This window comes from Pituophis catenifer, unplaced genomic scaffold, assembly GCF_029215685.1.
Source record: "Pituophis catenifer annectens isolate HBS135680 unplaced genomic scaffold, rPitCat1.0.hap2 SCAF_4, whole genome shotgun sequence".
NCBI lineage: Eukaryota > Metazoa > Chordata > Lepidosauria > Squamata > Colubridae > Pituophis > Pituophis catenifer.
The window spans coordinates 305,242-332,943 of record NW_027256884.1 but is presented as its reverse complement, the minus strand read 5'-3'; the positions used below and the strand labels follow the sequence as shown (position 1 = coordinate 332,943).

Below are 27,702 nucleotides of genomic sequence, written 5' to 3'. Positions count from 1 at the left end.
TTTTCGTGGGTGTTTGTATGTAGATCTTTGGTTATTCGGGTCTTCTCCCACGTAATATATATATATATATATGCTAGCTTTTCTTCACCACTGTGTTGCCATCATAATAAGCAATGGAAAACAGAAATGTGAAATGTGGACATATTTCATTTCAAATACATTAACCAAATATAATTCAATCACTCAGTTTCAAAACCTGATGTTATATTCCAATTCTTCTTCAAATCATATAAAACCTGATGTCTGAATTCAGAATTATGCTTTTGATCATGAATAACTGAGCCGTGAGGTATGACTTCAGATCGCTCCAACCCAGTCCTTAGGTAGTCAGTATTTTTGTGTTGTACATCAAATGTACAGAAAGGTCATTAACAGATTAGAATTGTTCAGAGTAAACAAAAAAGTGAATTTGCATTAATATGTTTTCTTATTCTACATTTGATCTTAGCAAAAAGGCCGAGAAGTGATATTATTTTGTTATAATTGCTGTGCAAGTGGAAATCCTCATCATTTGTGCTTTCAGGTATGCACAGTAATTCTTCTAAAATAAGAGCAAACACCAAAGATTCTCACAATATGCCTTCAACCGCAAACTCTTCGGCTGAACCCATCGAAATGTTCTCTGTAGTAGCAGAGTTGCTCATATCCTTTTCAAAGTTTGAGGGGGATCCATCGACATTTTGGCTATGAATATCAAGCAGAGCTGAATCTGGGCAGGGTGGACCATCTAAAGATCCTGGAGAGGCGGCCCCTGGTTGCTCATCTGAAACCGATCCCGAGGCCTTCGTAAATGTTTCAGAAAGCTGAGCTGATGACGGGAGGGCCGGAACAGAAGCCACTCTGGGTGGGAGTGTGCTGGGACCCCAGGCACAAGGAGAAAAGGACATTTCTGAAGAGGGTGTTTGAGACAAGTTCCTTTTGGAGGAAGGAACTGACACTTGGATATATCTATCACTTTCTGGGTCATAAAACATCTTTAACCGAAGAGGTAAATCTACAATAAAGTACTCTCCTGAATCTGGATCCTGGAGCAGCTTCCGCTGAGTGGCAGGCAAAGAGGGGGTGGGGCTTACGGAGAGCAGAGGTTGATGCTTTATCAGATCATGCTTTGGGGCAGTCAAGGGAGAATCAGGGCAGGCAAGAGACTGCAGAGATTGGACTGGTGTCAGGGATGAAGCATCTTCATTCTGGGCTAGAGTTTCATCCTGAAGCTTTTTCTGTTGAGCTTCCATTTTTTTCCTCCTACTTGCCAGCTTCTTTGCCCTCCGTAATGCCTTTTCTGTCTTGGGTGGCACCGTTGGGGGTTTGGCTGTTGTCCTTCCCATTTGACTCACCAGCTGGAGTCTTTCATTCGTTCCCAAAGGACTGTCAGTATCTCCAGGGAGCTGACCCGTTTGTTCTGGATCAAGTGTGGGTGTTGTGGAAGGTTTATTTAGACTTCCTGTTGCTTTGTGTAGTGGATAATTTGCTGCTTTTTCAGTCTGCAGTATGTTGACGTTTGCAGTTGTATCTGACAATGGACCAGTGGAAGCTGATGGCACCACAGTATCTGACTTTGGGCTTTGGAGGGCAGAACCTGCTGAATTACTCAACGGAGATGATGTATATCCGAAGGCATCACTGGAAACGGGAGAACAAGCATGATTCTCTGCTACTATGGGGGACTTTCTATCTTGGCTTATTATTTTTTTAATGCAAGGACCACCTCTTTGTCTAGTTAAGGCACGGTTCTTCGTATAACGTATCCTTTCTCTTATAGGGGACCTTTCCTCACTTTGTCTTGGCTCATTTTCAAAGTCTAGATTTGGCTGAATGGCAGAACTGGACCTCAATTTTCTAATTCTGATCTTCTCTTTGGAAATAGCTAATTTCTCAGGGCTTTTAAATTCTTTCTCTGGTAACGCTGATAAACAATCAGTTTCTTTAGACTCTGCCATAATAGGAAAATGATCTAATCCTTCACTAAAGCTATAATTTGTTGTCAGACTACTTTTGTCAGCCACTTGAGAGCCCCTGTTCCCCTGTAGAGACCGCCACCCATCCTCCTCGGCATTCTTGGGATCCTCTTGGGCAATTGGAGTGGCTTCTTCACAGGACAAAGACCTGAGCAGAGGCAGCTTGATTGCCTTAGTCACAGGGGGTGACTTAAACGTGTTGTCTTTAATCATGAACAAAGTGGGCTTCAACACACTTGATAAAGTTGGGGTGAGGGGCTCTCCTGGCCTGCCTTCAGCTTCGCGGTCTGTGCTTTTCCAGCCGTCTTTTTCCTTCTCTTCCAACACCAACTCTTGCAGGACATTCACCTTTTCATTCTTCTCCTTGTCAGTTTCATCCATAGCAGAGTCACAGTTGCTAAGAAGGTGGCCGTGCAAATCTTTTTCCTTGGCTTTCTCTTTCTCTTTGCTACTTTGCTCTTCTCTTCCATCCATGTCGTTTTTCCTTCTCTGGCTCTCCTGGAGACAGGCTTTCTGGAAAAGCTGCATTAGGGAACAGGGTGTCTCATGAAACGTTGGTTGGTCTGCCGTGGTAACAAAAGATTGCTCCAAAGAACTGGGGCTTCTTTTGTCCTTGTGGTCATTTCCAGCTGAGGAACAGGCCTGACTTCCACGGTTGCTTCCGTTTTCTTCAGCTAAAGGGTAAAAGAGATTTCTCGAAGCTTCATCGGCATCTTGACCCAAAGTGACTTTTTTATATTTATGTTCCTGCACAACCTCTTGCTGTACGGCTGCCACATCTGTCAGGTGAGGTTTGGGTGAAGGAGCAGGTTGAGTTTTGCTGTGTTCATGCATGGAAACCATCTCAACGTCCTCTGGGTATACGGAATCACTTTGCTGCAAATGATTCTTATTTTGGTACCTTAAAATACCTGCCCTTGACTTAGATAAGCTCAACAGGACATCATCGCTGATAAAATTCTCATTTAAACTGGTGAAATTGTCCTTTTCCTGAATGTAGTCCATTTGTTCAAATATATTAACTTTATGAGTACCACCAAGTATTTTTTTATTGCTATCATCCAATACATTGGTTGCCATAACAGTTGCTTTCAGATGGACCTGGGGGTCTTTCATCTTGCTTTTGTCTTCCAGGGCTCTCAGGAGAGGAGAGGGGCTGTAAGTGCTTTTCACACGTTTTCGGATGTCCTTCAAGTTAAATAGTAAACGTGGCGCTTTAGACTTGTAATCATTCTGAGAATAAAAGGCCCTCTCCTCAGGTTCCTTGGTTGCTCCAGCTTCCAGTATGAACGGCGTCACCACTAGAAGCCGGTTTCCTGGTGGTCCTTCATTCTTAGGCTTCAGGGGTGGGACCGGAGTTAGAAGGGCCGAGATGCTGAAGGAAGGATCAGACAAGATCACTGGTGACTCGGGTGCAGCTGTTTCGACCAAAGGGGCAACCTCGGGGGATTTTCTGTACGTGGAATCTTTTATTTCTAACACTTCAGCTGCTCTGACTTCTGCCAGTTTCATTCTACTAAGAGTAGTCTTTTGTTTCCTCCAGGGTGGTGGGCCGCCATTTCCTACCCTAAGTGCAAATTCTGGCTTGGTGGTTTTCTCTGCTAGTTCAGTAATGTGTGGCATCAATATTTCCTGCGTATCAGTGTGGTGGAATGCTGCTTCTGGAGGGACAGAGATTTGAGGGAAAGGTGACGGGGGGACTGGTGCCTTGGACACTGGAACTGAAGGGGACATTCTTGGTGGGAAAAGCGTGCTAGATGTTGGGGAGGTTGCAGAAGAACCCTCGTACACAGGTGCAAGTCCCTGGGGTAACAGCTGTTGGGCAACTGTACATTTTGCATCAGCCAGTGAAGGAAAATATACCTCCGCCAGAGGCCCCGAAGAGAGGGAGGCTTTGAAGAGAGACTTTGGCGAGGAGTCATCGGAGAAGCTTTCTTCTAGCATGAAGGCACCTATTGGTTTCGGCTCAGAAATGCAAGACTTCTTAAAGAAAGGCGTTTCCTCAAAGTAACCGAGGCTGCCATCTGTGGGCATTGTCTCTCCCATTTCAATTATTTTTTTAAGGTGTGCATTCCATGACTCAAAAGCGCTGTTTTCACTGTGGAGAAAGCTACTTTTTCTGGCTACTTCTTTTGCTTTCCCACTTCTGGTTTTCACCGTCTTGTTAGAGATGCTGAACTTGGGTGTATTCGAAATGTTTGGCTGAGAAGGATGAGAGGCAGGCAGGCTTTGATAGACCAGATCTATTTTGCTATGTCCTTTACTTGGACGTGGGTCGGGAAGTTCAGAGATCTCCTTCTGGATGTTTAAAATTCTTTTGTCATTCCAGAAAGCCATATTGTCTCCACATATTAATGGGCATTCTGTCAAACTATTGTTGACTGGCTGCCTGGCTATCAGTAGTGAGACCTGATTGTCAACCTTATCAAAGGTCTTTATCAAAGAAGACACTTTCGAGATATGTGTACAGTTGTGCAGATCAGACAGTGGCAAATCCAAGTTTCTTCTTATGCTGGGGTTGACTATAGAATACTTTTTATCTTCATGAGTTTTGGAGTGAGTAGAAACTTTGGAAAGTAGGAATGTTGCGTGCTCCTTGTTTGATAGTTGCCTGTGGAAGTTGGTGTTTTTCCTGAGGGCATAATTCCAGGGGCCATGAAGGAATTTGCTAGAGAACTGATGGGAGAGGTTGGGTGGCCCCACAACAGGATCTACATCTGTGTAAGGTGTTTGAAGCTCAGCCACGCACAGACTTTTGAAAGCTCGGTCGGTGAGGCTGCACACTTCTCTGTCGGTCTCGTCGAGCAGACTCCCAATGCTGGAGGAGTCACTCTGACCGTCCGCTTGTTTCTTATTCCCCTGCATGGTCCAGAGGAGTCATTAATGAAATGGGTGGTTGACTTTTGGAACTACTGTTTCTCCAGCATTGTTCACAACTTGGGGTTAACTTTTCTTTGATAATCTGCAATGTTATATTCATTTCTCATAAGGAAGCACAGTCTGCAAATTGAACATATATAAGTTTACATTATTGTATTATAATACAATTCAATCCAATCGCCCATAAACCTTTTCTGTTTAATTTCCCATTGATCCCCAATTTAACCTGATATTTTAGAATTACTTGATATTGAAATATTTATACATGATATATACTTAAAATAGTTTTGAACTAGAATAACCCCCAGAAACATAATTAAGAGAGAAATCAAGAGTTTTTAAAAACGGTGCTTAAACTTTCATAATTCTCCCCCCCTTTCTTTCTCCAGAAATTCTTTTTTAAAAGCCAATTTTTCTTTTCTCCTCTGAAAACCCGAGTTGCATTATTAGTCTACTTGGTTTAGAAGCTCTTTCTCATTTAGTCAGCCATGGGGAGAACCCACAGGTGAAATTCAGGTGGTTCTCACCGGTTCGCCTGGTGAGTATATTGCTTAAGCAGTTCGGCGAACCAGTTAAAAATAAAGTGCAAGAGAGGTTTTTTTCCCTTTCTCTCCCTTCAGTTAATAGCTCCACTTAACAGTTGCAGCTGGAATGCAGCCGATGCATACTGAATCAATAAACAACAGAAACTGACAGGACTAGGGCAGGGAAACATCAATCATCCATCAATTAACCTCTTCCCTTCAGGAAGGACAAGCTTACAAACATTTTCATGATAAAGAGTATTAAGTAACACTTCTGTGATCAGCTGATACTCCCTGGAGTTTCCCAAGACCTTTTATAGCTGCTGCAGTGTTGGCTACTTCTTGTTTCTTCCAGGGGGAAAAGGTACAGGAGGGGACAATGATGCAGCTTGATCGTACAGGCTGTGAATCTAAGGCATGTGTGGTCCAGCCAGCTGTATGGCTTCTGCTGTGAAGCACCCGATTTAGAACATAGAGAACATAGAATAATAGAGTTGGAAGGGTTAATGGCTTTTAGCAGCACCCCCAGGCTTTCAATTAGCCTGAGCAGCTGCTGTTGGTTTAGTTTCCCTCTCAGCTGCTGCGTTTGCTTTGGGGTTGACTTTTTTAAAAAAGGGGAATGTCTGTTTTAAGTTTTCTCATTGCTTTAGTGGTTCCTGGCACTGTCCTTTTGGGGTGTACTTCCCTCACTCTTTTTGAAAGCCTCTAGTGTGACAAGCTATTCCATTGGTTGATTGGTCTCACCCTTAGGAAATTTCTCCTTAGTCCTAGGTTGCTTCTCTCTTTGGTTAATTTCCATCCGTTGCTTTTTCTTGTGCCTTTTGCTGCTTTGGAAAAATGAGTCCCTCGTTTTTGTAGGAGCCCCTCAAATTTCCTGACAGAACAATTAATCAGTGGAACAACTTGCCTCCAGAAGTTGTAAATACTCCAACACTGGAAGTTTTAAAGAAGGGATTGGATAATCATTTGTCTGAAGTGATGTAGGGTTTCCTGCCTAAGAAGGGGGTTGGACTAGAAGACCTCCAAGGTCCTTTCCAAATCTGTTATTCTATTCTATTCTAAATATTGGAACAGTGCTATTTTATTGTGCTATTTTAGTGTGAGTTGGACTAAGAAGAAATTTCCTAAGGGTGAGACCAATCAAGCTGGCCACGCCCACCCAGTCACATGACCCATTTCCCACAGAAAACACCAGGAGCCAGAAAACCTTGGTAGGTGTGGCTGGAGGGGTCATGTGATTGGGTGGGAGTGACATTGAATTGGTCATGCCCAGCCACTCACATGATCACCAAGCCACTCCCACCAAGCCACGCCCACAAAACCGGAAGAGAAAATTTTTGAATTTCACCACTAGGAGAACCCCAGCGGGGGTGCAGAGCCCCGGATGGCCTTTGCAGGTTTCTATTTATACGTTTATGCTACGGATTCTGTAATAGGAACCGTGTCATGACTCAACAGTGGTGATGCCATGTCTCCTTTGAATGTCTAATTGCCCCCTGGATGCTTGGCCTCTTTTTTTTGGAAATAATTATTTGTGATTGACATGCTACGTGTATAATAGAAACCTCCGTTCACGAGTCTGTGTAGTTTTGCACCTGAATTCGTTTTTCTTGCATAAAGTGTTCTGTCTTTAATTGTGTATTCTGAATAAGGTGTGGTGGTAAGATAAAGTTGCTGGGACTTGCTAGGAGTTGGGCTCTAATTTAGGAAGTTCGTCCAGGTGAATGGAATGGAACGATCTTGAGTGATTGCCTGGGGCAAGTTTGACACTGTACTTCCTGAAGGAGTGGACAGGACACTGAAGTCTGCTTGGTGCCACCCCGCCCCTCCTAGCTGGTGGAGGCCAATCTACTGTTGGGTCCAACTAGCTTGACCTGCTTGGCTAAGAGAAGGAGGTGATACCACTAGCCTGGATGGAGACAGTGTTGCCTCCTGCCTCAAAAGACTTCACTGCACTTCATTTCATTTTAGTTTTTACAGTGGCACACAAACACATCCTTTTAGTGGCTCTTAAAACTTGGCTTTTTCCCGCAGACATTGGGCTGGAGTGCATGTGTGAAATGACTGGTCTGTTGTTAGTTTTCCAGATGTTTGTTTATTTGTATTATCTATCACATTGATTAAAAAGGAATCATGTGGGAGATGCAAAGAGAATAAAACTTCATGTTTTCTGCAATGTCCTAAAAGTTATTACATATATGAATTTGCCTGAGATATCAGGCTTAATATTTTTGACATCTACATTCTTTGGAACTAGGTACCTACCCTGGGTATGCTGGACAACCGGAAGGGGTTCTCGGGGCCCTTCCTCTTGCCCTTCAACACAGGAGAAATAAAATTATGGCCCTCAGTTCCTCAGTGGATCGAAGACCTGATGTTACTTTGACTTACAAATGAGTTGGTTACAGAGGTAGATTATATATAGATGATTACGGTTACTATAAATATGGCCATCCTTTATTGACATTGTAACACCAAAATTATATTCATGCATAAGAAGTCACTACATGCATAATTTTTATAACTTATTTCTCTTGCTTTCCTTTCTCTTTCCTTTTGTTATTCCTTTTCCTTTGTTCTGTTTTATAAAGGCAAAACAAACAAACAAAAAAAGCCACCACACCAACATGGGATGCATCGCAAATCTCCATTATCTCCTTTAATATTTAATTTGGTGCTAGAACCCCCGGAGTGTTTAATAAGATGAACGGGTGATGCCCAGGAAAAGCCCAGTCCAGCCTGAACTGGAATACAAATGGTCCCCAAATTCATGTGATACTTGGGTGCTTCTTAAAGGGATTATAAAAACATTATATTTGTTGAAATTGTATAGTTATATGGGAAATATGCGAGGTATACAAAAATCAAACATTATGCCGATTGGCAATAAGGTTCCTAAAGAGGTGAATTTTGTGTTTGTTCAAAATCTATTAAATAGTGATTATAATTCCTATGAATTATAATTTTAGAAGATAGAAACAATTTAAACTATATTGAGCAGATGAAAGGAGACACCAAGAGATAGATGAAGATGCACCTATGCTTGTAGGAAAGGAAATATTAAAATATATGTCTGTCTCTGTCTCGATTTTATTTCTTAATCACATTTATATAGTCACCTATCTCACAAAAAGTGATCCTGAGTGATTTTAATAAAGACAAATACCTATAAATCATTATAAAAATATTTTCAGAACATTACCGGCTTGGTTCCACTTAAATGTTTTTAGCTGACTGGCAAATTAATGATTATTTTCTAATGGAAAGAGCAAAAGGAAGGATTTCTCCTTTCTGGCTAGCTTTGGTTTCAACTCCAGCAAGGATAGAAATGCTGACTGGGAGTTGAAATCCACAAGTCTTCAGGTTGCCCTGGTTCAAGCACCCCCCCTCCCACCCACCCCCACCCCGGTCTAAGCAGTTACTGTCTTCAAGAGGACGGGTTTTACAGACCAGGCGGTCAGTTCAGCCTTTCACTGGATTGCAAGACAATGGAAAATGCAGACAGAAATAAAGGTGAACAAAAATGGCTGTTGTCAAATTCAACATTGTATAGGCTCCCTTTGTGTGACGTTTGTCTTTATTAGGAATAATCAATAATTTCTGATCTATTAATTTTTGCAATTATCATTTCCGTCCACGTTCCATTCATCTCATTCTTATCCTTCCCCATTAGTTTCATGTGCCCTCTTCCTATTGGACTTGTTTCCCATTATTTCAAAATACTCATTTTTAAAATTTTTAATTTTTTATATTTTATTTTTAAATATTACAGTGTAATTTCTTAACTTTACTTCAAACTCAAATTTCTCAACTTTACTTCGCATTTGTCAATTGTGACTAAGGGTGAAGTACATGTTGTGTTATTTAGTCTAAATAACTGCTAAAATTCCTAATTATGCCGCAAATTAGTCTTGAGCAACTTGAAGATATGTGGACTTCAGCTCTCAGAATTCTTCAGTGACCATGGCTAAGGAATTCTGGGAGTTTAAGTCCACACATCCTCCGGTTGCCCAGACTGAGAACCGCTGGTCCAAGAACTTACATTTACTGGATTCCTCTCCTCCTCCTAGGACTTAGTCGTGTTTTTGTTTACTTTCATGTGTTGATATACTCTTACTAAAACTTCAGTACCTGCATTAAATCCTGATGTAATTTTTCTAATTCTAAACTAATAACATCTTGTTTCTCCCTATTTTCATTTTTTTTGTTTTAAGCAGAGATTGTTTAATTGTTAATTGGTTTATTAAACCAGTTAAATCAGTATTGTTTTTTATCTGTTATTAATTATACATATGTGTTTACTAACCACTGTTCTTTTACTTATATCATTCCTTTTATCAATCTGTTTATACCTTCTTTTTCCCGTCACTTGAAGGAACTCGCTGCCATTCTAACACTTTTCAGTGGTTTTAATATTTCTTGCAATAATATAGCACATTTACAAGGATTGAATACGCTATTGAAATAATCTATCATTACCATTTCCTGTCTGTTTTTATTTCCTTAATCAGGTTAATTAAAAGTTGGTGATAGATCTAGTGCATAAAGTGATAGCATTGCTGTAACAAGAGAGTAATCTGTAATTGTTACTTATAAAACGTTTTTATTGGATACTGCAGAGAATGTTTCACAAGAAATGACTTTTCTTGCTACAGGAAATGGGGTGGGAATGTGAATGCTTACATATGCCTCCTGTTTCTACATTTCACTCTGAATTTAAAAGGATTGCCAAGGTGACGTTTTCATTTCTTTTCTCTGAGTTGTATCTCCTCTTAACTACAGAAGAGAAAGTAGATTGGGTTGAGAGAGAAGTGAACTTTTATTCAGGGAGGAGACTTGATTCTTCCGGCCCTTAAGGAGTCTGACTAAGAATATACATACATCCCTTAATGTATTTACTTAAAAGCATTTCAAACATTGTTTTTAAAAACAATAGCCTGCATTTCTGTTTATTCCAACTTTGAAGGTAGCTTGTAACTATAAAAATGCAGAGTATTAAAAAAACCCAAAATTAATGCAGTTAAATGAATCATTAAAATAGTCAGCAATTAAAAGCTTGGCCTAAAAATATTGACAAATTCTGGATAAGTAGGAGTGAACCTTCCTCCCCAGGGGGAGCAGGTTCCTATAGTTGAGAGTGAGGTGGGACAAGGCCCTTCTCCATGACAGTTAAGCTTCAGACGATGAGCATCTTGAGAGCAGGCTCTCCTGATGATCTAACCAGGGAGGTTCATAGTGAGAGAGGCTTTCCCACAAATGAGCAGCTCCTGAGCCCTTTAGGGGACAATGCCAGCATCTTAAATTGGCCAGGTAAAAGTTGGTACCCAATGCCAATCTTTCGTTGCAGGCCTTCTATGATTCCTGTTCCTTGTTCCGCTCAGGAGCATTTGCACTTTTTGCCCTGCCTTGTACTTGATGTCCCCCATTCAGAAAAAACTTCACCTCAGACCCAAAGTGCAGTGACCTCAGACTTGATTTAATTTGACTTGTACTCCCTGAATTATCTATCCTTACTGAGATCGGAAAATATTTAAAGGTATTGACGGTATCTTTAGAGTTGGGCAGCAGGGAGCAGCAGAGCTCAATGTCCTAAGCGTACATTGATGACTTCATACACCAAATTCTGAATTATCTGCCTCGGCAGTTCCTGGCTGTGTTATGGAGCACAGACAATGACCTGGACATTGAACAGTGGACCTCTGGCACCACCTCCTGGGGAAGTCCCAACAGGAAGGGCCAGAACTCCCGCAAAAGAAGGACTCAGCCTGGAAAGATGAGAGGGCACTGAAAGCTGCTGAGAGGTTGAGAAGAACCATCTGTTTTCCCCTGGGAGTCATCCACCAAACAATCACTTTATCCTGAACAAAACCTTGCTTGAAATTGGCCCAGAGACATCCAGATGTACCTGGACCTAGGAGGCCACCCCTTTCTCAGTCAGTTTACTCCAAAACACTTAATACTAGTTTTTAATTAGAAGGAACCTCCAATTATATGCATAGCACATTTACACATGAAATATTGTATACGGTGGCCACCCCTGAAAAAGGGTATAATAGAACAGGGAAAGTTGCAGCAGAAGCCTGAGAAAATGATCAGGGGCCCCAATAGTTTCCCCAGGAGGAAAGGATACCCCTTTAGCTTGGACCAAAGGCACCTGGCTGGGGACGTGACTGAAGGGGTATAAAATCAGGTATGGCAAAGATGAAGGAAATAGGGAAATAAAACCAGGGCCAGGAGCTGTTCCGGTGATGCAGAACTGGGAAGAGAACTTGAACAGATTGGAGGTTGCGGGGGGAGGGGGGAGCTACTTCTCTGGCTTTGTAGACAATGTCCTTTGAGACTTTCTGAGCAGTTTGTCTAATCTGCTTTTGGGACCTTGCTTGAAGGGATCATTCTGACACCTAGGATGCCATGACTTTGGTCTCGAAATTCTTTGCAACAAAAGAATGTAATAGTTATCTGGCATAGAACATAAGATTGCTGCATATTTCCCCCCTTATTACTAATCAGAATAGACTGAATGAAATGTCCTGTACTCTTTATTTGTACGTCTGGATGTTTTGTTGGAAACAGCAAATATGTGCTGGATGGGAATCATGCCTAATACCTGGTTTTTGGTCAAGGCCAAAGCTGGTGGTAGGAAAGTTTAACAGGGAAAACTGCTAAAATTAATTTCTATACTTGAAAATTAATCTTGCCCACCATGAATTGCTCAGTGCATTTGTTTTGCCATCTGTTTGAAAATGATCCCTGCAGTGAAGGGTTCCTTCCTCGCTTGCCTGCCTAGGAGAAGATCATAGATCAACTTAGCATATTGTTGGGAGAACTCGCTGGTTACCTACAAACTGAGAACTTACAGTTTCCTAGGCAATGTTATGTTTGTACCCAGGTGGTTCTTACCTGTTGTGTTAACAGACCCTGTGGAAGTTTTGATCTTCTTGTATTCTGATTGCCCCTTTGAGGCTCACCAGTAAGGATGAGTGGAAATTATTTGGGGGAAAAGCTTTTCCAAGCTACATATTTCATTATGTTCTGTAGATCCTTTCAGTCTGCAACTGAATAAACAAAGAAAAGAAATAGATGAAGTTGTAGGAAATAAGGCTTGTTATTAAACCTACCTTCATTCTTCTTCTCCTCCTGCTTTGATTGCCAGCAACCCTCGTCTGTTTTCTAAAGTTGTCAATGTGTCTGAGCTTCTTTTTAAAGCCAGAGATCCTCAAAGGATGCAATTTTACATAAAAGTCCCATCAACTCCCTGAAACTGTTTTGCAAAGCAACATGGCCACCCCAGGAAGCCACAGAGGATGTTGCCGCGTCTCTTGCTCTGGCCTGCATTGGTCCCTCAGCCTCCATAAGTGGTTGCAAAAGCCAGAGCTTCCTATCCATCCACAGTGTTCCCTTCTTAAACGCTCTGAGCCTGGCAAAGGTTGGGAAAGGGCCACGTGGGAAGGTGTCGGGTTGGAGCTACGGATTGCTGAGTTGAGAACTAGGCCCAGAGGGGCAAGAGACTGGAGACCACCTGCATGCAATTGTGTCTCCTGGGAGTCTTATCAATTGCCCTGTAATTCATTCATTCTTTTTTTAAAGGATCTCTCCCTTTTTTAAAAAAAGAGGAGGAGGAAGAAGAGGGAGGGAAGAAGGAAGGAGGAGAAATAACAGAAAAGAAACCAGGGACCCAGAAGAGTTAGTCTGTGTTTTTAGGAGGTTTTTCATTTCCAGACTAGTAAAAGGTGAATTGGAAACCACAGAGACATCAGGAGTGAAAAGTTCATGGTGTCCGCCAGGCATTCCCCTGCAAAAGCTCCCTGCCCAGGGCTTGCCCCATGCTCCAAACAGCAGCCCCCCCCCCCAGGTCCATCTCAGTCATGGCCATAGACCAGCTCAGAGGCACAGCATACAGGCCCTCAGCACCAATCACATCTGCACGGGTAAAAGAAATGACCCTCCAGGGGCTGCTGATCAGGTTGCAGAGCTCTTTCAGTTTTGGGAAAGTTTGAGGGTGCTCCTTGTAGGCTTGGATGGCTGGGCGGAGATTTTAGAGGTGGGGACCAGGCTAGGCAGGACTGGGCTGGGTTAGGCCAATCTGATGGTGGGTCCCCTGTGAAAACTAGATCTGCTCCTGCAGGCCCCGTGTCTGTTCTGCCACGAGAGGACAACATGCAGGACTCCGGTTTCACAGGAGATGGAGACACCCACTGTAGCTACTAGATGTTGGGGGGGGGGGGGGCGGGGATATTATAGCTGTCCATCTCTGGGGTAGGAAAGGTGAAGGATCAGGGTATCGACGCCTCGTTCTTCATTATGCAGCCTCCTTTTCCTGGCTAAGGGATTTTCAGCCAGAAAGCCTCCCGCTGCTTCACCTTCTTTCCAGATCTCTCACTGATTGGTTGCGGTGGACTCTGCTTCTACAGAAACCATAAAAGAAACTCATATGACTGTATAAACAGAGAAACAGGTAAACGTTGTGGTCTGACCTCTTGGCCCGTCTTCATCCTGCATTTTTGTTTCTGATGCTTCTTGCATCAGACTTGCACGGGGGACCCAACCACAAGTCACTTTTCTTGATCATAGCTCATGCACGCATGCATGCAGTTGGTGCAGGAATAATTGCTAGCAATGGCTGCTGTGGGAAATGACCTTATTAATTTGGGTGGTGCTTTAGACCCCAGAACCTTTCGCTAAATTCACTAAAGCAGTCCAGCTCTTCTCAGGCTTCTGCATGTCAAAAATACTGATCTAAGGGGGAAAAAATCTTACTGAAAGTCTATACGGGTGGGTCAACATTCTTTGCCTCTTGATCACGTGGAAGTTGGAGGCAAATGGCTGGAATGGAAATAAGAGAGCATCCTGGTTGAATTTACAATTTGGAGCATGAGTGATGGAGTTGGGACCATTTGCCCCAGGGCTGTGGAAGAGGCTCCTGGATGGATCCTGTTTCTAAACTGCATGTAATAAGACACGGTGTGTGATGGCTGACCATTTTAAAGCTTAGGAGGGCTTAAAAATACACAAGAGGATACAAAAAAGCCAGATCGTCTCATCCACAACACTGGAGAAAAAGAAGCACAGATGCTCTCCGGAACAATTGTCACAAAGTCAGCTCTTTGGCCAATCAGCAGCTTGGCCAATCACGTTCTCTGTCTCTCCAAATTCCCTCAATGGAGTGGTTGTTGGGGGGGAAATATTGAGGTCCTGAAGGACAGGCAGAATATAAATCTAACAAATAAATCAATACAATATTGGTAAACATCCCCAAAAGAGACATTGTCATCTCACTTCGGTGAACACAAATGTCCTTCTCAAAACTTTCAAGTTCTTCTTGTTATCTCTGAGTTGAATTAAAGTTTTCTTTCTAGATAAATTCACAGTACTGAAAATATTATACATATAATTTGGAAATGTGTCTCCATTAAAGTTTCTTTTTGGAGAATTGTGTGCCAAATCTTAATTGTTGTCACTGGGAGGTTCAGGTTGGTTCTCTCTTTCACAAGCTCCTTGTCCTGCCCTCTCAGGTGCTTTGGAGAAGAGGTTGACTCCCTCTTTTCTGTAATAGCCCCTCAAGTATTGGAAAGCTGCTGTCATGTCCCCCCTAAGTCTTCTCTTCCCAGTTCCCTTAACCGGGCATTGTTCAATTAGCCTCCAGGCCCTTTATCATCTTTGGATTCTTCTCTGCACTTTTTCCCAAGATCTCGGCATCGTTTTGACCACTCAAGCATCTTGACCTCTCGAGGTTCATGGAACATTCAAGCCCCAACCACTCTGACTATTTTCCAAGAGGAGTTTTCAGCAGATGTAATTGGGATGAAGACCACTTCCCACCCCCACCTCTTTTTCTTTCTGCTCTCTGTTCCCCAGTGTAGACTTTCCATGGCGATCTAAGCTGCCCGCTCATATTCACTTTAGACTTTGGCCTCCAGCATTTTAGACATCTGCCAGCCAGTTTCCCTGCCCAAACTTACTCAGTGAACCAGTGACCTGTGAGCTTGACAAGCTGACAGAGGCTACCCTGCAGCAAAGGAGGCTGGGAGTGTGGGAAAACTGGAAATCCCAATCTGGCACCAAGGTCTCAAAGGGGAGTTTGGCACAAGAGAAACCAACCCACCAGAAAATTCTGGAATTCCACCAACTCCAGAAGACCTGACCTCAAAGCCACATCAAAGCTCCTGTGGGAATGGCTTAGGGTTAAGTCAACCTTTCTGACCTAATCAGGTGGTGATCCATCCATGGCAGAGAATCAGTTCTGGTCCCTCAACAGAGGTTCGTCAGTTAAAAGACCAGTTGCAGAGAATAATAGCCGGAATACATGGTTGTCTTCCGTGACCGCCATGGCAGCTCTAGGGAGACTGGACCTAGTGTGACTCTGAACCCCATCTCTGAAACCAGTTCCACTAATTCAGGCAATGAAACTGCTGGATATAGCACAGTGTATAGTAAGCCCCCAGATCTGTCTAGTGATGGGTGGAATCTCACCAAGGACAGGGAGGTCTCTCGTCCCCTTCTCATCTCTGCTCCTGAATGCCTAAAATCTATCATGTCTTCTGTGTTCCAATTCTTGCATTAACTATATTTGCGTACACATCTGAAATGTTTGCCTTTCATATCCTTCAGGTACAGAAGTTTCTTTGGAACCAGCTGTTTGAGAAAAAGTGAAACAATTTGCACCTGGTTCTTCCACACCCAATCTAATCACTGTGACATTTATGTTTTTCTAACACATTTTTCAATAAAAATGGAAAATGCTGACTAGCAAAATATGACAAATCTTGCTAATCGAAACAAGGGACTTGAAAACTTCATGCTTAGCCATTTGGGGTATATTCACTTGGTGAACACATGAAACAGGGTTGATGGAAGTTATGCTTCGTGTGCTATAATTATTTTTCTTAACACCTGATATACCCTGGATATAGAGTAGAAGGTCAGTCTGCAGCACCTTGGCGAGGCTGCTGGCAATGACACGGCTGGGACAGGGATCTGGGGATCTCTCAGTGACAACTTAAATCTACTGTGGGCACAGCACTCCCCATCCAGGAGGTGGGTGCTGCATTGTGTAGACATCTTGGCTAGGGTTGCGGCTGGGTAAAAATAAATCTCCACTTCACTTGACCCTTAAACTCTGACCACTGCCACTCCTTTTAGGTAAATAGCCTAGAAACACACTCGAGAGCTCTGACTTATGAACGACCCAAGGCAGAACGTAGGTTGGGGTGGGGTGTGTGTGTGTAGATCTGGCCCACAGATTGTACACAGTGGAACTTCTATGTCAGAAAATTTAATACTTTGAAAACAAATCAATGTGTAGTTCCTGGATGTTACACTGCCTTTTCTCTGCTGCATTTCAATCGTTGACTCTCACCCTTAAGGGTGAAATAAATTCCTTTTGAGAAACTGGGGGCCATTTACTCCCTGCCTCCTTATTCAGGGCTGGGGGTTGAGAGAAAGAAAACCATCCTAACCCGCCACCCACCCACCCGCATCCCGATGGGAGAGAGCACTTGGCTCAGCACCTTGCCTGCCCTTCCTTTCTCAGCCCCTCCCTTTTTCTTTCCAGTCACGGGACTGGAGTAAAGCAAATTTAAAGCGATTGAAAGAATTCCCGCGGTCCTGTTCTGCCTGCTTTCCCTAACTTATTACATGCAAAATAACTGCGTCCCACAAGCCAATGCTCCTCCGTGGGCCTGATGGCCAACATCTGAGCTTATGCCCAGCAGTGTTTTCTGGTCAGGGGAAACGAGAATAACGGCAGACGTAGCGGGGTTTCCAGCGGCATGTTGCACAATACAACAGCAGTTCACAAGCATCAAATTTCCTTTTTCTCCACGTAGTTGGTAGAAGGGTCACTTCATATTTTGTGCATTTTTGAGCAAAAATGGTTTTCTGGAGGCCTGCGGGGTGAAGGCACCAACCATAGCCCACTCTTCAAGGTCCCAGAATAAACAAACAGAGTCCCTTGCTGTCTTCCAAAGAAACTCCACAAGGAACATGCAAGGGAGAGAAGGGCAAAGCACAGTGGGGGCAGCAGCAGCTCTGCTCTCCTTGAGAAGCCAGGATTGCAGCCTTCACCTGCCATTGCAGAGCTCTGGGCTGCGTTTTCCCTTCTCAAGCCTGGTTCACATTTCCCTCCCACTGGCCATAAAGTTCTTTTTGTGTGGCGACCTCCATGCGATGGGAAGTTCCATGATATCCAACATTTACTTGGATTCCATTTCCTTTTAACCTGAATTCAGTCAGACTCCTGATTAAGCAAGTGCAGCAATGGCTCAGCCTTCCAGAATATGTCTTCATTTACAAAGATTCAAGTTACAGCTGGTCATGCAAGTGTCCAACTGGACAGGGGAGGGGGGGTCGTAGTTGGTATGATTGGCATTCAAATACCCCACCCTAGAGCAACAAGAATCTTTGTTTCTTTTTTGAGAGAGAGAGAGAGAGAGAGAGAGAGAGAGAGAGAGAGAGAGAGAGAGAGAGAGAGGAAAGTAGGAGTGGTTGGTTAGAAAGCAAGAGGGGCCTGAGGGTCAGGGACCCTTTTCTGCAGATCTGTCGGGGAGCAGCAATTCAACCTTCCTGAACCTGCGTGCAGTTTGCAAGTGGTATCAGCATCGCTCACAGTGGCACCCTTTGCTTCCCGTCCCACTGGGCCCATGGACCACCTCGTCCGTGGCAACTTTCAGAGGCACGGCTTCCCCGGCCAGCACTCCAGGGAGTTCAAGTCTGCGTGTCTCCAAAATACCAAGGCTGGCAGGCAAACGCTGTCCCAGACAAAAGAGCCGGTTTCTTATGTCCTGAACAAGGAGGAGGGAAAAGGCTCTTCTGGCTTTCCCACCCTCTCCTACCCACCCACCCAGACGCCCCCAAGGATGGCGGAGAGGGGAGCACAAGAGCCTGGCTGGAGTGGGAAAAGTGGCGATGGAGGCGGCAGAGCAGAAGGGCAGCCAAAAGGCTGCAGGCTCTGGGTGAGGCAGGGAAGGGAAGGGAAGGGAAGGGAAGGGAAGGGAAGGGAAGGGAAGGGAAGGGAAGGGAAGGGGCCAAAGCGCCAGACAGGACAGATGGCACCCGGGGACTGCCTCAGCCCAGAAAACACCACAGCCACTCCCCTCCAGCCAGGAGGCCATTGGGGTGGCTGGCCTTCCCCTTCCCTTCGGATTAACAGGGTGAGTGAGGCCCACACCGCTGGTTCCTGCCTGAGCAGAGGGTTGGACTAGAAGACCTCCAAGGTCCCTTCCAACTCTGTTATTCTATGAAACTGGCTCTGTGCTGCTTGGAGAGAAGGAGAAGGTTGGGGGGGGGAGTCAGCAGAGGCACCTGTAGAATGGGCGTCCCCACCTTTCTGGCTGTGGGATTTCTGGCTTAACTGGCCACTTCCTTCTGGGGGAGGGTTGGAAAACTCGGGGACCAGACTAGATGACCTCCAAGGTCCCTTCGAGGCAGGGGTGAAATCCAGCAGGTTCTGACAGGTTCTGGAGAACCAATAGCGGAAATTTTGAGTAGTTTGGAGAACAGGTGGGAATGGAGTTTTTGCAATATCCTTCTCCCAGGAGTAGGGAGGGAACAGGGATTTTGCAGTACCTTTCCCCTGTAGGGGTGGGAATGGAGATTTTATTTATTTATTTATTATTTATTAATTCAATTTGTATGCCACCATTCTCCAAAGACTCAGAGCGGCTCACAATGCATTTAAAATCATTATAAAAAACATTTAAAAATTAAAAACATTAAAACCCATTCACACCGTTCATGGCCGGATCTTGCTGGATTGCAAGAGCGAGATCAATAGCCCCAGGCCTGCCAGAAAAGCCAGGTCTTCACCACTTTTCAGAAGGCCAGTAGGGTGGGGATGGTCCGGACCTCAGGAGGTAACTGGTTCCAGAGAGCTGGGGCTGCCACCGAGAAGGCCCTCCCCCGCGGGCCCACCAGCCGGCATTGTTTAGCTGACGGGACCCGGAGGAGACCAACTCTGTGGGATCTTACCGGTCATTGGGAGTTATATGGTAGAAGGCGGTCTCAAAGATACCCTGGCCCTGAGCCATGTAGAGCTTTAAAGGTAATAATCAATTTTGTAGTATACTTCCCCTGCCACGCCCACCAAGCCACACCATGCCCACAGAACCGGTAGTAAAAAAATTTGGATTTCACCACTGCTTCGAGGCCTCTATGAGTCCAAGGAGAGCTGAGGCGGGGGGTGGGCCAGGCCAGGGAAGCGAGGATGGGGCAGCTGCTGGGCAGAAAGCCGGTCTTAGAAAGTTCCAAGACGAGCTGGGTTCGGAGCCGCCTGTGAGCAGCCCCAAGGAGGCCTCTCCCCCGCGTGGAAGGACCCTGGCGAGAGGCCAAAAAACCCACCCGAGGCGCTGTGCTCGGTTCCATAAAGAGTTTTCTTGTTTGACCTCAATGAAGGAGCCTCTGGGTGATGAGAGATTCCGCCATTCCTGCCCCACTATTTTGACCGGAAGAGAATTGAGGGGGGGGGGCACAACACCCGTAGAAGAATTTTAACCTTCCCTCAGAGCAGCCTTCAGTTTCTTCTCATCGAGGTGGTGGCGATGGAGCCAGGCTCTCCCTCTGCCCCTGACCTGAATGATGGTGTCCTGTCCAGTTAGACTCCACACCCGGAGCTGGGCAGAAGAGCCCACCTGAGTGAGTGGGCAGGAGAAAGGGGGAAGGAAGAAGTATTTACAATAGATCAAGAGGCTGATAGTTACTTCAAGAGAAAGAGAGAGAGGGGGGGGGGAATCAGAATAAAACAAGATGCAAAAAATACTAAAATATTAGAGTGGATTTCTTGTAATTAATTGTAATGAATTAAACAAAAAGTTGGAAAAATCTGTTGATAATCTAGGCATTTTGGGAATGGTTGGCACAGGTGAAATACTTTATAATACTGATAGAAACCACAGGATGGCAAATAGGTCATTAAGCAAAGTAGTCACTAAGTTGCTAAAAGAAACAGGTTTTTTTTAAAAAAAGATTGCACTTATTAAGAGATCAGTTGATACCGTTTATTATAGTCCTGATGTTTAAGCGTCACCAGGAGAATGAAAGCGGCACAGCATGGAGGGAGGGCAGCTGAAAGAAGCAGAGGTCACAGAGCAAGAGAGGGGTGAGCTTGAGAGGCAGAGACCAAAACGGAACAAACTTTGGCTTTAAGAAAATTCCCAGTCTCACCTCCAGGGCTGTCACAGAATCACATGACACAGAAAGAAAAGGAGGAAGGTAGAAAAGGAAGACTCCTAAGACCATGATGAGTTTAAAAAATGGAGAATAATGAAAGAAAATGACTGTGTAACTTAAGAAAAGATAAAACGACGTAGAAGACATTGAACTGGCCAATATATGGAAGACAAGGCTCCAAAGAAGCTTGGTGTGCTGAAGTGCAGAGACCCGAAGTGCACGGATGATGTTATCTAGTTGGGTAATGCAAGCAAAGAACCAAACTCAGAGAGCCCCACGGACTCCACAGCTCAACCCTGAGCTACAGAGATTCTCTATTCATTCCTGATTTCAGGTCCAGCCATGTTCTAGGCCTGGCATTCAGTTAAATTAACTCTCATCCATGAAGCTTTATTTATGATTCTAATGAACTTGTGGCTGGTCAATGTGATTTCTTAGGGCTGGCTGAATTTCTGTCAGTTTTGCTCTTTTTCTCCATCCCTCTGCAGTTCTGGCCAATATGAGCAAAAATGGTGATACTTTAAGTGACAATTAGCCAAGCGAAATAGGGAAAAAGCAGTTCCAGCTGCCTTCAGGACAAAGAGCAGGAGATCACCAGCAAGCAATCGCCCTCATAAAGAAGAGGAGGAAATGCGCAAAGCCAATCTGGACCCTTTTTTTCCATCAGTGGCCACAGGGGGCGCCTGTATTTTCTTCTGCATCACAGAATAAGATTCTATGATGCAGATGACTTGGGACTCTCCTCCCCCCCCCCAAATCCACCATCGGGATATGTGCAGGTCAGGGTAGAGGCTCACATGAAGCCTCTCTGTGTGCATGTGTGCACTTCTCCTCTCTCTTAGTGTTGTGTTTCTGTTTTCTGTGTGTGGTTTATGCCAAGCACAGAGTGGCACGGGGGAAGGAGGCTTGGAACAGGAGAGTTCAACTGCTTCTCCCATGGGGGTCTTGGAGAAACATTGTCCTCCTCAGCCTCCTCAACACACACAGAGAAAAATGGGTCCCATTCTCTTCAGCTTTTTGACAGCAATTCTGCTGATGGGCAGTCCTGAGTCCCATTATGTAATTTCTCTTGAGTTGCAAAGAATAATAAATGGCCTCTTCACCGTTTTTGCATATCAATCATAGGATTTAAAAAAAAACCATTGGCTGAGCTAGAAAAAATGGAGAGGACAACCTACCTGTTGACAACAGTAACAACTACCTGCAACATTGTCTGTGACAACCTCCAACATGACAAACCAAGATCACGGTGAGAATGGCCTGCAATGTCACCTTGCAAACTTTTGTTGTTTTAGTGGGAGCCTCTGTCAATGAAAATTCTGCAACCTGGATCAAGAAGTTCTTCCCAGGAAAAAGATAAAAAACTAGGATTCTTGATATTGTTCTGACCTCTGCCTACATTCATATGACACTCTGAACTGCAAAATAGCCAGACACATTTCATCTTACTCAATGTAAAAACTCAGCCCTCTTGGTAATTTATGACTTAATGTTTCTTCTGGATCTTGAGTATTGAGTTGATTGAATAAACAATGGTTTAATTGTCAGCACGGCCTTACAATTTACAATTTACACCTTGCACTTTATGCTCTAGATCAGTGGGTCTCAACCTTCCTAATGCCGCGACCCTTTAATACAGTTCCTCATGTTGTGGTGACCCCCAACCATAAAATTATTCCTAAGACCATTGAAAATATGTGTTTTCCGATGGTCTTAGGTGACCCCTGTGAAAGGGTCGTTGGACCCCCAAAGGGGTCGCGACCCACAGGTTGAGAACCACTGCTCTAGAGATTTAAAAACTGAAAATTTAAACTGAAAAGTTGCTTAATATCTTAGAATCAGTGTTGGAAACTAACATAGTCCATAGGAAACCTTTGACATAGTTAAGACGTAATGTACTCTTTCACTCTGGCTGTGACCATAGTCAACAATTGAGAATCAGAAGTCTTTGTGTGTGTGAAAAGTTATACAGAGAATGAGCACATTCCATCTTCCAGGCCTGCACAACACATGACTAACCTTAATCTGCTATCTGGGCTTCCTTCCCAAAAGGGGAAATGTGTGCAGAACCAGAACTGAGGAAAGGGGGATTGGAAAAGGGAGGTGACAAGAAAAGCTCTACCCTGCTGTATTTTAGGAAAATAAGCGAAACAAGACGAGTGGGGAGAAGGACCAGTGGAAGTTTCTGGAAAAAGTGAGCTATTCTGTAGCACTGCAGGTTAGAAAGATGTAGAAAGATGGTGAGAAGCTGGGCAATCATAAAGAAAAGAGGTTCCGAGAGAGTCCCAGGAAAGTCCCATGCTGTTGAATGTATGGAAGGTAGCTTAGTAATTTGGGGCAGGAAGCAAAACATCCCAAGGAAGAAGATCTCAAGTCTGGTAGGACATAGTTTTTGGCTGCAAGCACAATGTCTTTCAAGCAGATCTAATCAACATGTTTTAGCTGGTGAGGACGGTGTCCTTCTGGGGGAATTCTGGGCCAACATCCGAGGCAAATCCAAGCGAGTTGGTTTGCTCTGTGAAACAAGGACTCTCTTCCTGCCCCCTGGACTTGTGGTCATCCGAGGGCCGTTTCACCCTTGAGTGCAGCCACCAAGGAGGACCAGGCCTTTTCCACTGGGATGCGGACATCGCCTACCTAGGGAGCTAAACTCGGTCCTTTTGGGCCGGGCAGGTGGCTTGTAAAACTTCTTTTGTTTCATTTAATTTGTTCTTAAAGCCAGCTCTTTGATATTTTAAGATTGTTCTGTTCTACTTTAAATTGGTAGTTTTGAGATGGTTCTTAAAATTGTATATGGCCTTGGGGGATGAAAGGCAATTAAAATATTTTATTCAGTACTTTTTATTTGCCTCAGTCCTACTCTCTTCATTTATTGCTGTTATAAACCTTTACTTGGTTTTCTCTGGTGTTAGCCAAACTTAAAGATTTGCATGTCCAACTCCGTAGACTAGATACCCTTAGGGTACCAACACAAAGAAACAAAAAGAGCCACAACCCCAAGTGCCGTTTGCAGTGTTTAAATCCAGGGGCCCTGTGAGATTTCTCTGGAGGCTGAAGGGTGCTACCTTCCCTCCCTCCCTCCCTCCCTCCCTCCCTCCCTCCCTCCCTCCCTTGTCTTTCACTCTGTATGGAACAGGGGCAGTCCCTCATCCTTCCTTCGCACGTCAGGAAGTCCTCCAGAACCAGCTTCACTCCACATCCTACTCTGAAAGCTTGGATGTGGACGAACCCTTGAGAGAAGGGGGGCTTTAAGGCAGCATGGCACTTTTGAGTTGTTGGAGCTTATCCATCCTTTATCGTCCCCGTTTAAAAATAAAATACGAATGATACTTTTTCATGACTGACACAAGGACAGATACTTCAAGGATTTTCTCAACGGTGGGGACAGAGAGATCTAGGCCTCCTAGTGGGCCACCACTTCAGTATGAGCCAGCCCTGTGCTGCAGCCGCCAAAAAAGCTGGTGAAGTCCTGGGCTGCATCAACAGAGGGACAATATCAAGATCTCAATGTCGATGGAGATTCTCAGTCATCCAGGCCACGGTTGTCCCAAAGGTGCTTTTTCAAGAGGCAACTTGACTTTCTTGGTTTTCTTTGAAGACGTTTCGCTTCTCATCCAATAGATGAAGAAGCTTCTTGGATGAGAGGCGAAACATCTTCAAAGAAAAATCAGAAAGTCCAGTTGCCTCTTGAAAAAAGCACCTTTGGGATTGAGATCACAAGAAGGGCTAGTCCTGTTCTGTGTCCAGTTCTGGTTATCAGTTCTGGTTACCAAAAAAAGATGCAGAGTCCCTAGAAAGAGTGCAGAGAAGAGCAACAAACCTTATCAGGGGCCTGGAGGGATAATCATTCCTAGGATGAATGGTTGTGGGAGCTAGCTAGTATAATGTAAATATAAGTAGCTTGTATGGTTATAATAGCTGTTAAAATTGTTATAAAGGATAGAAAGGTAAAATAGAAGAGCTAATTATAAATGCAGAATATACATGCTGATGCAGAAGGCTGTAAAAATATGATATATTGTTATGTTTGTCTTGTTTTTTACTGTTTTTTCTGTTTGTTTCCTGTTTTTAAAGGTGAAAAATGCTTAATAAAAACTATTTTTTTTAAAAAAAAAAGGAGTCACATGACGGCAGTCTTCCAATACTTTAGGGGCTGTCACAATGAAGAGCGGGTCCTATTCTCCAAAGCACCTGAAGGCGGGACAAGAAGTGAAAGGATGGAAGATCATCAGATGGAGATCCAACCTAGAACCACGGAGAAAGTTCCTGACACTGAGGACAATCAACCAGTGGAACAGAAGTTGCCCCCAGAAGTTGTGGGTCCTCCTTCACTGGAGATTTTCAAGAAGAGATTGGACACCCATTTGTCTGGGATGGAATAAGGGCTCCTGCTCAGGAAGGGGTTGGACCACAAGTCCTCCAAGGTCCCCTCCAACCCGTTTGTTCTATGTTCTATTTTTCTGCCTTTCTCTCTAGGAAGAGAATTTGCAGTGAAGGCAGCGGGAAGCCCTGGGAAAGACTCTCACGGCTCCTTAAAATGGCCAAGGAGGTGGTGATTTGGATGGAGGCCACACTGTGAGGCGCCTGTTTGGACACAAACAGCCTGAAAGCTGGAGGATCTCCCTTCCTGGGTTAGCCATTATTTTGTCTTTGACTCACTGAATTTGCGGATAGTGACAGCATCATTTTGATGCCCACTGAATTAGATCTGATGAATGATGAAAGGCCATATGCACAAAGACACAAATAGCATAAAGGCGTAAAAGGTGTACTGACTTATACTTGGCGCAATCTGCTCTACTAATTAACCTAAGCTGCGAGAGGGCCGTGCTTTGCAGCTCTTAATATCACCGGGTTCTGGCAGGAACCGACTTTCCTTCTCAATAGACCTTCGCTCAGCTGTAATTGGCACCAACCAAAGCGGACACAGACATGAGACTAACAACCTCTATTAGGAGACGGGAGGATTCATGGATTCGGTTTCTCAAGTGTGGCTCCCACTTCAAGGATTTCCCTCCTCGGTTGCTACCACGACTTTCAGCTTTGGTCGACTGCAGTCCCTCCCTGGTGAATTGTTTGACGGCTAGTTTTGTGGCATTTTGTTTGCTCTTATTCTGTGCAATAACATCAAGTCCATTTGTAGATAGACTTAAACAGGCCATAAATGCAGGGAATAAGTCATGATCAAAGTTCATTAAGGAAAAAAAATGTTCATCTAATTATAAATTAATAAGGTATTGCTCTTGAGAGTAATAAGTAAGTAAACTTCCTTGGGATTGGAGTTTCCTCCCACTGAGCACCCCCACAAAGGGTCCTGTTTGATGGGCAACAGGAGTTTGTGCCTCATTGCTCTCAAGAGATGCATCCCCTGGCGATCCTGGCTGGGGAAGGGTGGCAGAACCCACTAGAAAGTCTGCCCGGGAGTGGGAGCAGGAGGGGCAGGAGAAGGAAGGGCTTGCTTGAGGGTTCATGGCTGAGGCGCTGGACAGGCAAGGGCCAAGGACTCCGTGGGGCTTTGGCCTGAGCAGAAGGGCCCTGGGCTGGGCTAGATCCAGGAACTGACAAAAGCCCCAAGGGATTCATTTAGTTAGCTGGGGATACAGTCGCAAGAAAATAAGGCATCTCCATTTTCAGTTGATTTATTTTGCCCTAAATAAAGTAATTCATGTGGCGGTACACAATTATCTTTTATATACCCATGTTTGTGAACAATATTAGTGCGTTTAATATTTCACAGAGCATTTTTCAAAACCATGAGAAATTGCTCATTTACTTCTATATTAAACAGTTTCAGGACATAACTTAATAAAATCATTGACAATTGGATTTGAGAAATTCAACCTATTGAGAATACTTGATAATTAACAGTCTCATATTTTTTTCCTTCACATTATTAGTGAATTAGAGTATTTAAGTGAAAATAAGTTTCTGTTCTGACAAAAATATGTGTCAAATAGGTCCCTCAACCTGAGAGATAAACAGCATTTAGGGCAGGACACTAAATAAAATATATTTTAATAAACTGAAGAGTCAGTTCTATACATGCTTTTGAGAAATAGGTTCTCTCGATCTCCAAGATCCCAAGTGACCTTGCATAGATCTATTGACCAATACTTGACTTAATTGGAGGAGAAATGTGTATGGAAAATTAAAGTTTAGGTGCTGTTTAGAGAGTGGAATTATACAGATAAGGATAATTCAGAGGTATAGTCCTACCTAAAAAACCTAAGATGGTTTATATTCAGTATTCCATTATAGGCTTTCATATTATTCTTGGGAGCGCAACCGCTCAACCCACCCCTGAGTGTCCATGCTTTGTCTTACCTTTGGTGTCCAGGTTTCTTAAAATCAGGGCCCGAGGAACATGGTGCTCCCTTCAGTCAATCCAACTTTCCCAGGCACATTCAATGTCTCCGTAGTTTGCTTAACCACAACACTTCCTGTACTTTATATCCTTGGGGGGTTCTTTCTTTTGAGTAGGAAGGAGAGCTGTGATTGTAAAAGTTGTGGGAGCCAAACGTTTCCCTGCCAAGATCTGCCCAAATCGGCAAAAAGGAGCTGAACGAGAAACCCAAAGTGTCCGTAAAACGCACTTAAATCTCTCTTGGGCGAGTAGAAACCTGGTGGGGGAGGAAGAGCAAAGCTACGTAGGAGAAAAACCACGCAGTGTCGAGTAACAGGCAGCTTCTCATGGGCTATTTTTACCTCCAGCTTGGCTACTGGCAGTGCTTCAAACAAAACCGAGGGACAGAAGACGAAGTTCGGTGACTGGCCAGAGCCGAGGGCTGATTCAGATTATAATCCCTGCATTTTCATACCGTTAGCCACAGCTTGAAAAGGGTTGAATGAAAGTCACCATGAAAAATAATGACCAAAGATGTGCCCGTGACTTATACACATGATTGTCTTCATGGTGACAGTTCATAAATAGCACATTTCATCACTGGGGCCGGACAGACGCAGGTCATGCTCCTTCTCAAAGGGAAGAGGGGGCCCCTCCCCTCCCCCCTCCCTGCTTTGGGAGCCAATAGGAACAGAACAGTCCATGACCCAGAGAAGTAAACACCGGGTTCCAATTTTAATAATACGACAAAATATTCGTTAACTGACAAACAAGCGTGTGTCACCGAGTACTGCTTTGTTATTAAAAAGATTCGCAGGGAGATACACAATAAGGGGGG

The 27,702-nt window shown here is 44.1% G+C and overlaps 1 protein-coding gene across 2 annotated transcripts; it reads right to left on the bottom strand.

The window, feature by feature from the left end:
* Positions 1 to 27,219, bottom strand: CUNH10orf71 (chromosome unknown C10orf71 homolog). Of its 2 annotated transcripts, XM_070944193.1 has the most exons (4): positions 26,846 to 27,219; positions 12,260 to 12,414; positions 7,625 to 7,675; positions 1 to 4,955 (listed from the first exon to the last, which is right to left on the bottom strand). In XM_070944193.1, exon 4 carries the CDS (start codon positions 4,818 to 4,820, stop codon positions 570 to 572), a length of 4,251 nt encoding a protein of 1,416 aa, XP_070800294.1. In that variant the 5' UTR covers positions 4,821 to 4,955; positions 7,625 to 7,675; positions 12,260 to 12,414; positions 26,846 to 27,219; the 3' UTR covers positions 1 to 569. The 2 variants fall into 2 exon arrangements, with proteins under 2 accessions (XP_070800294.1, XP_070800293.1); XM_070944192.1 differs by lacking the exon at positions 7,625 to 7,675.
* Positions 27,220 to 27,702: the final 483 nt, after the last annotated feature.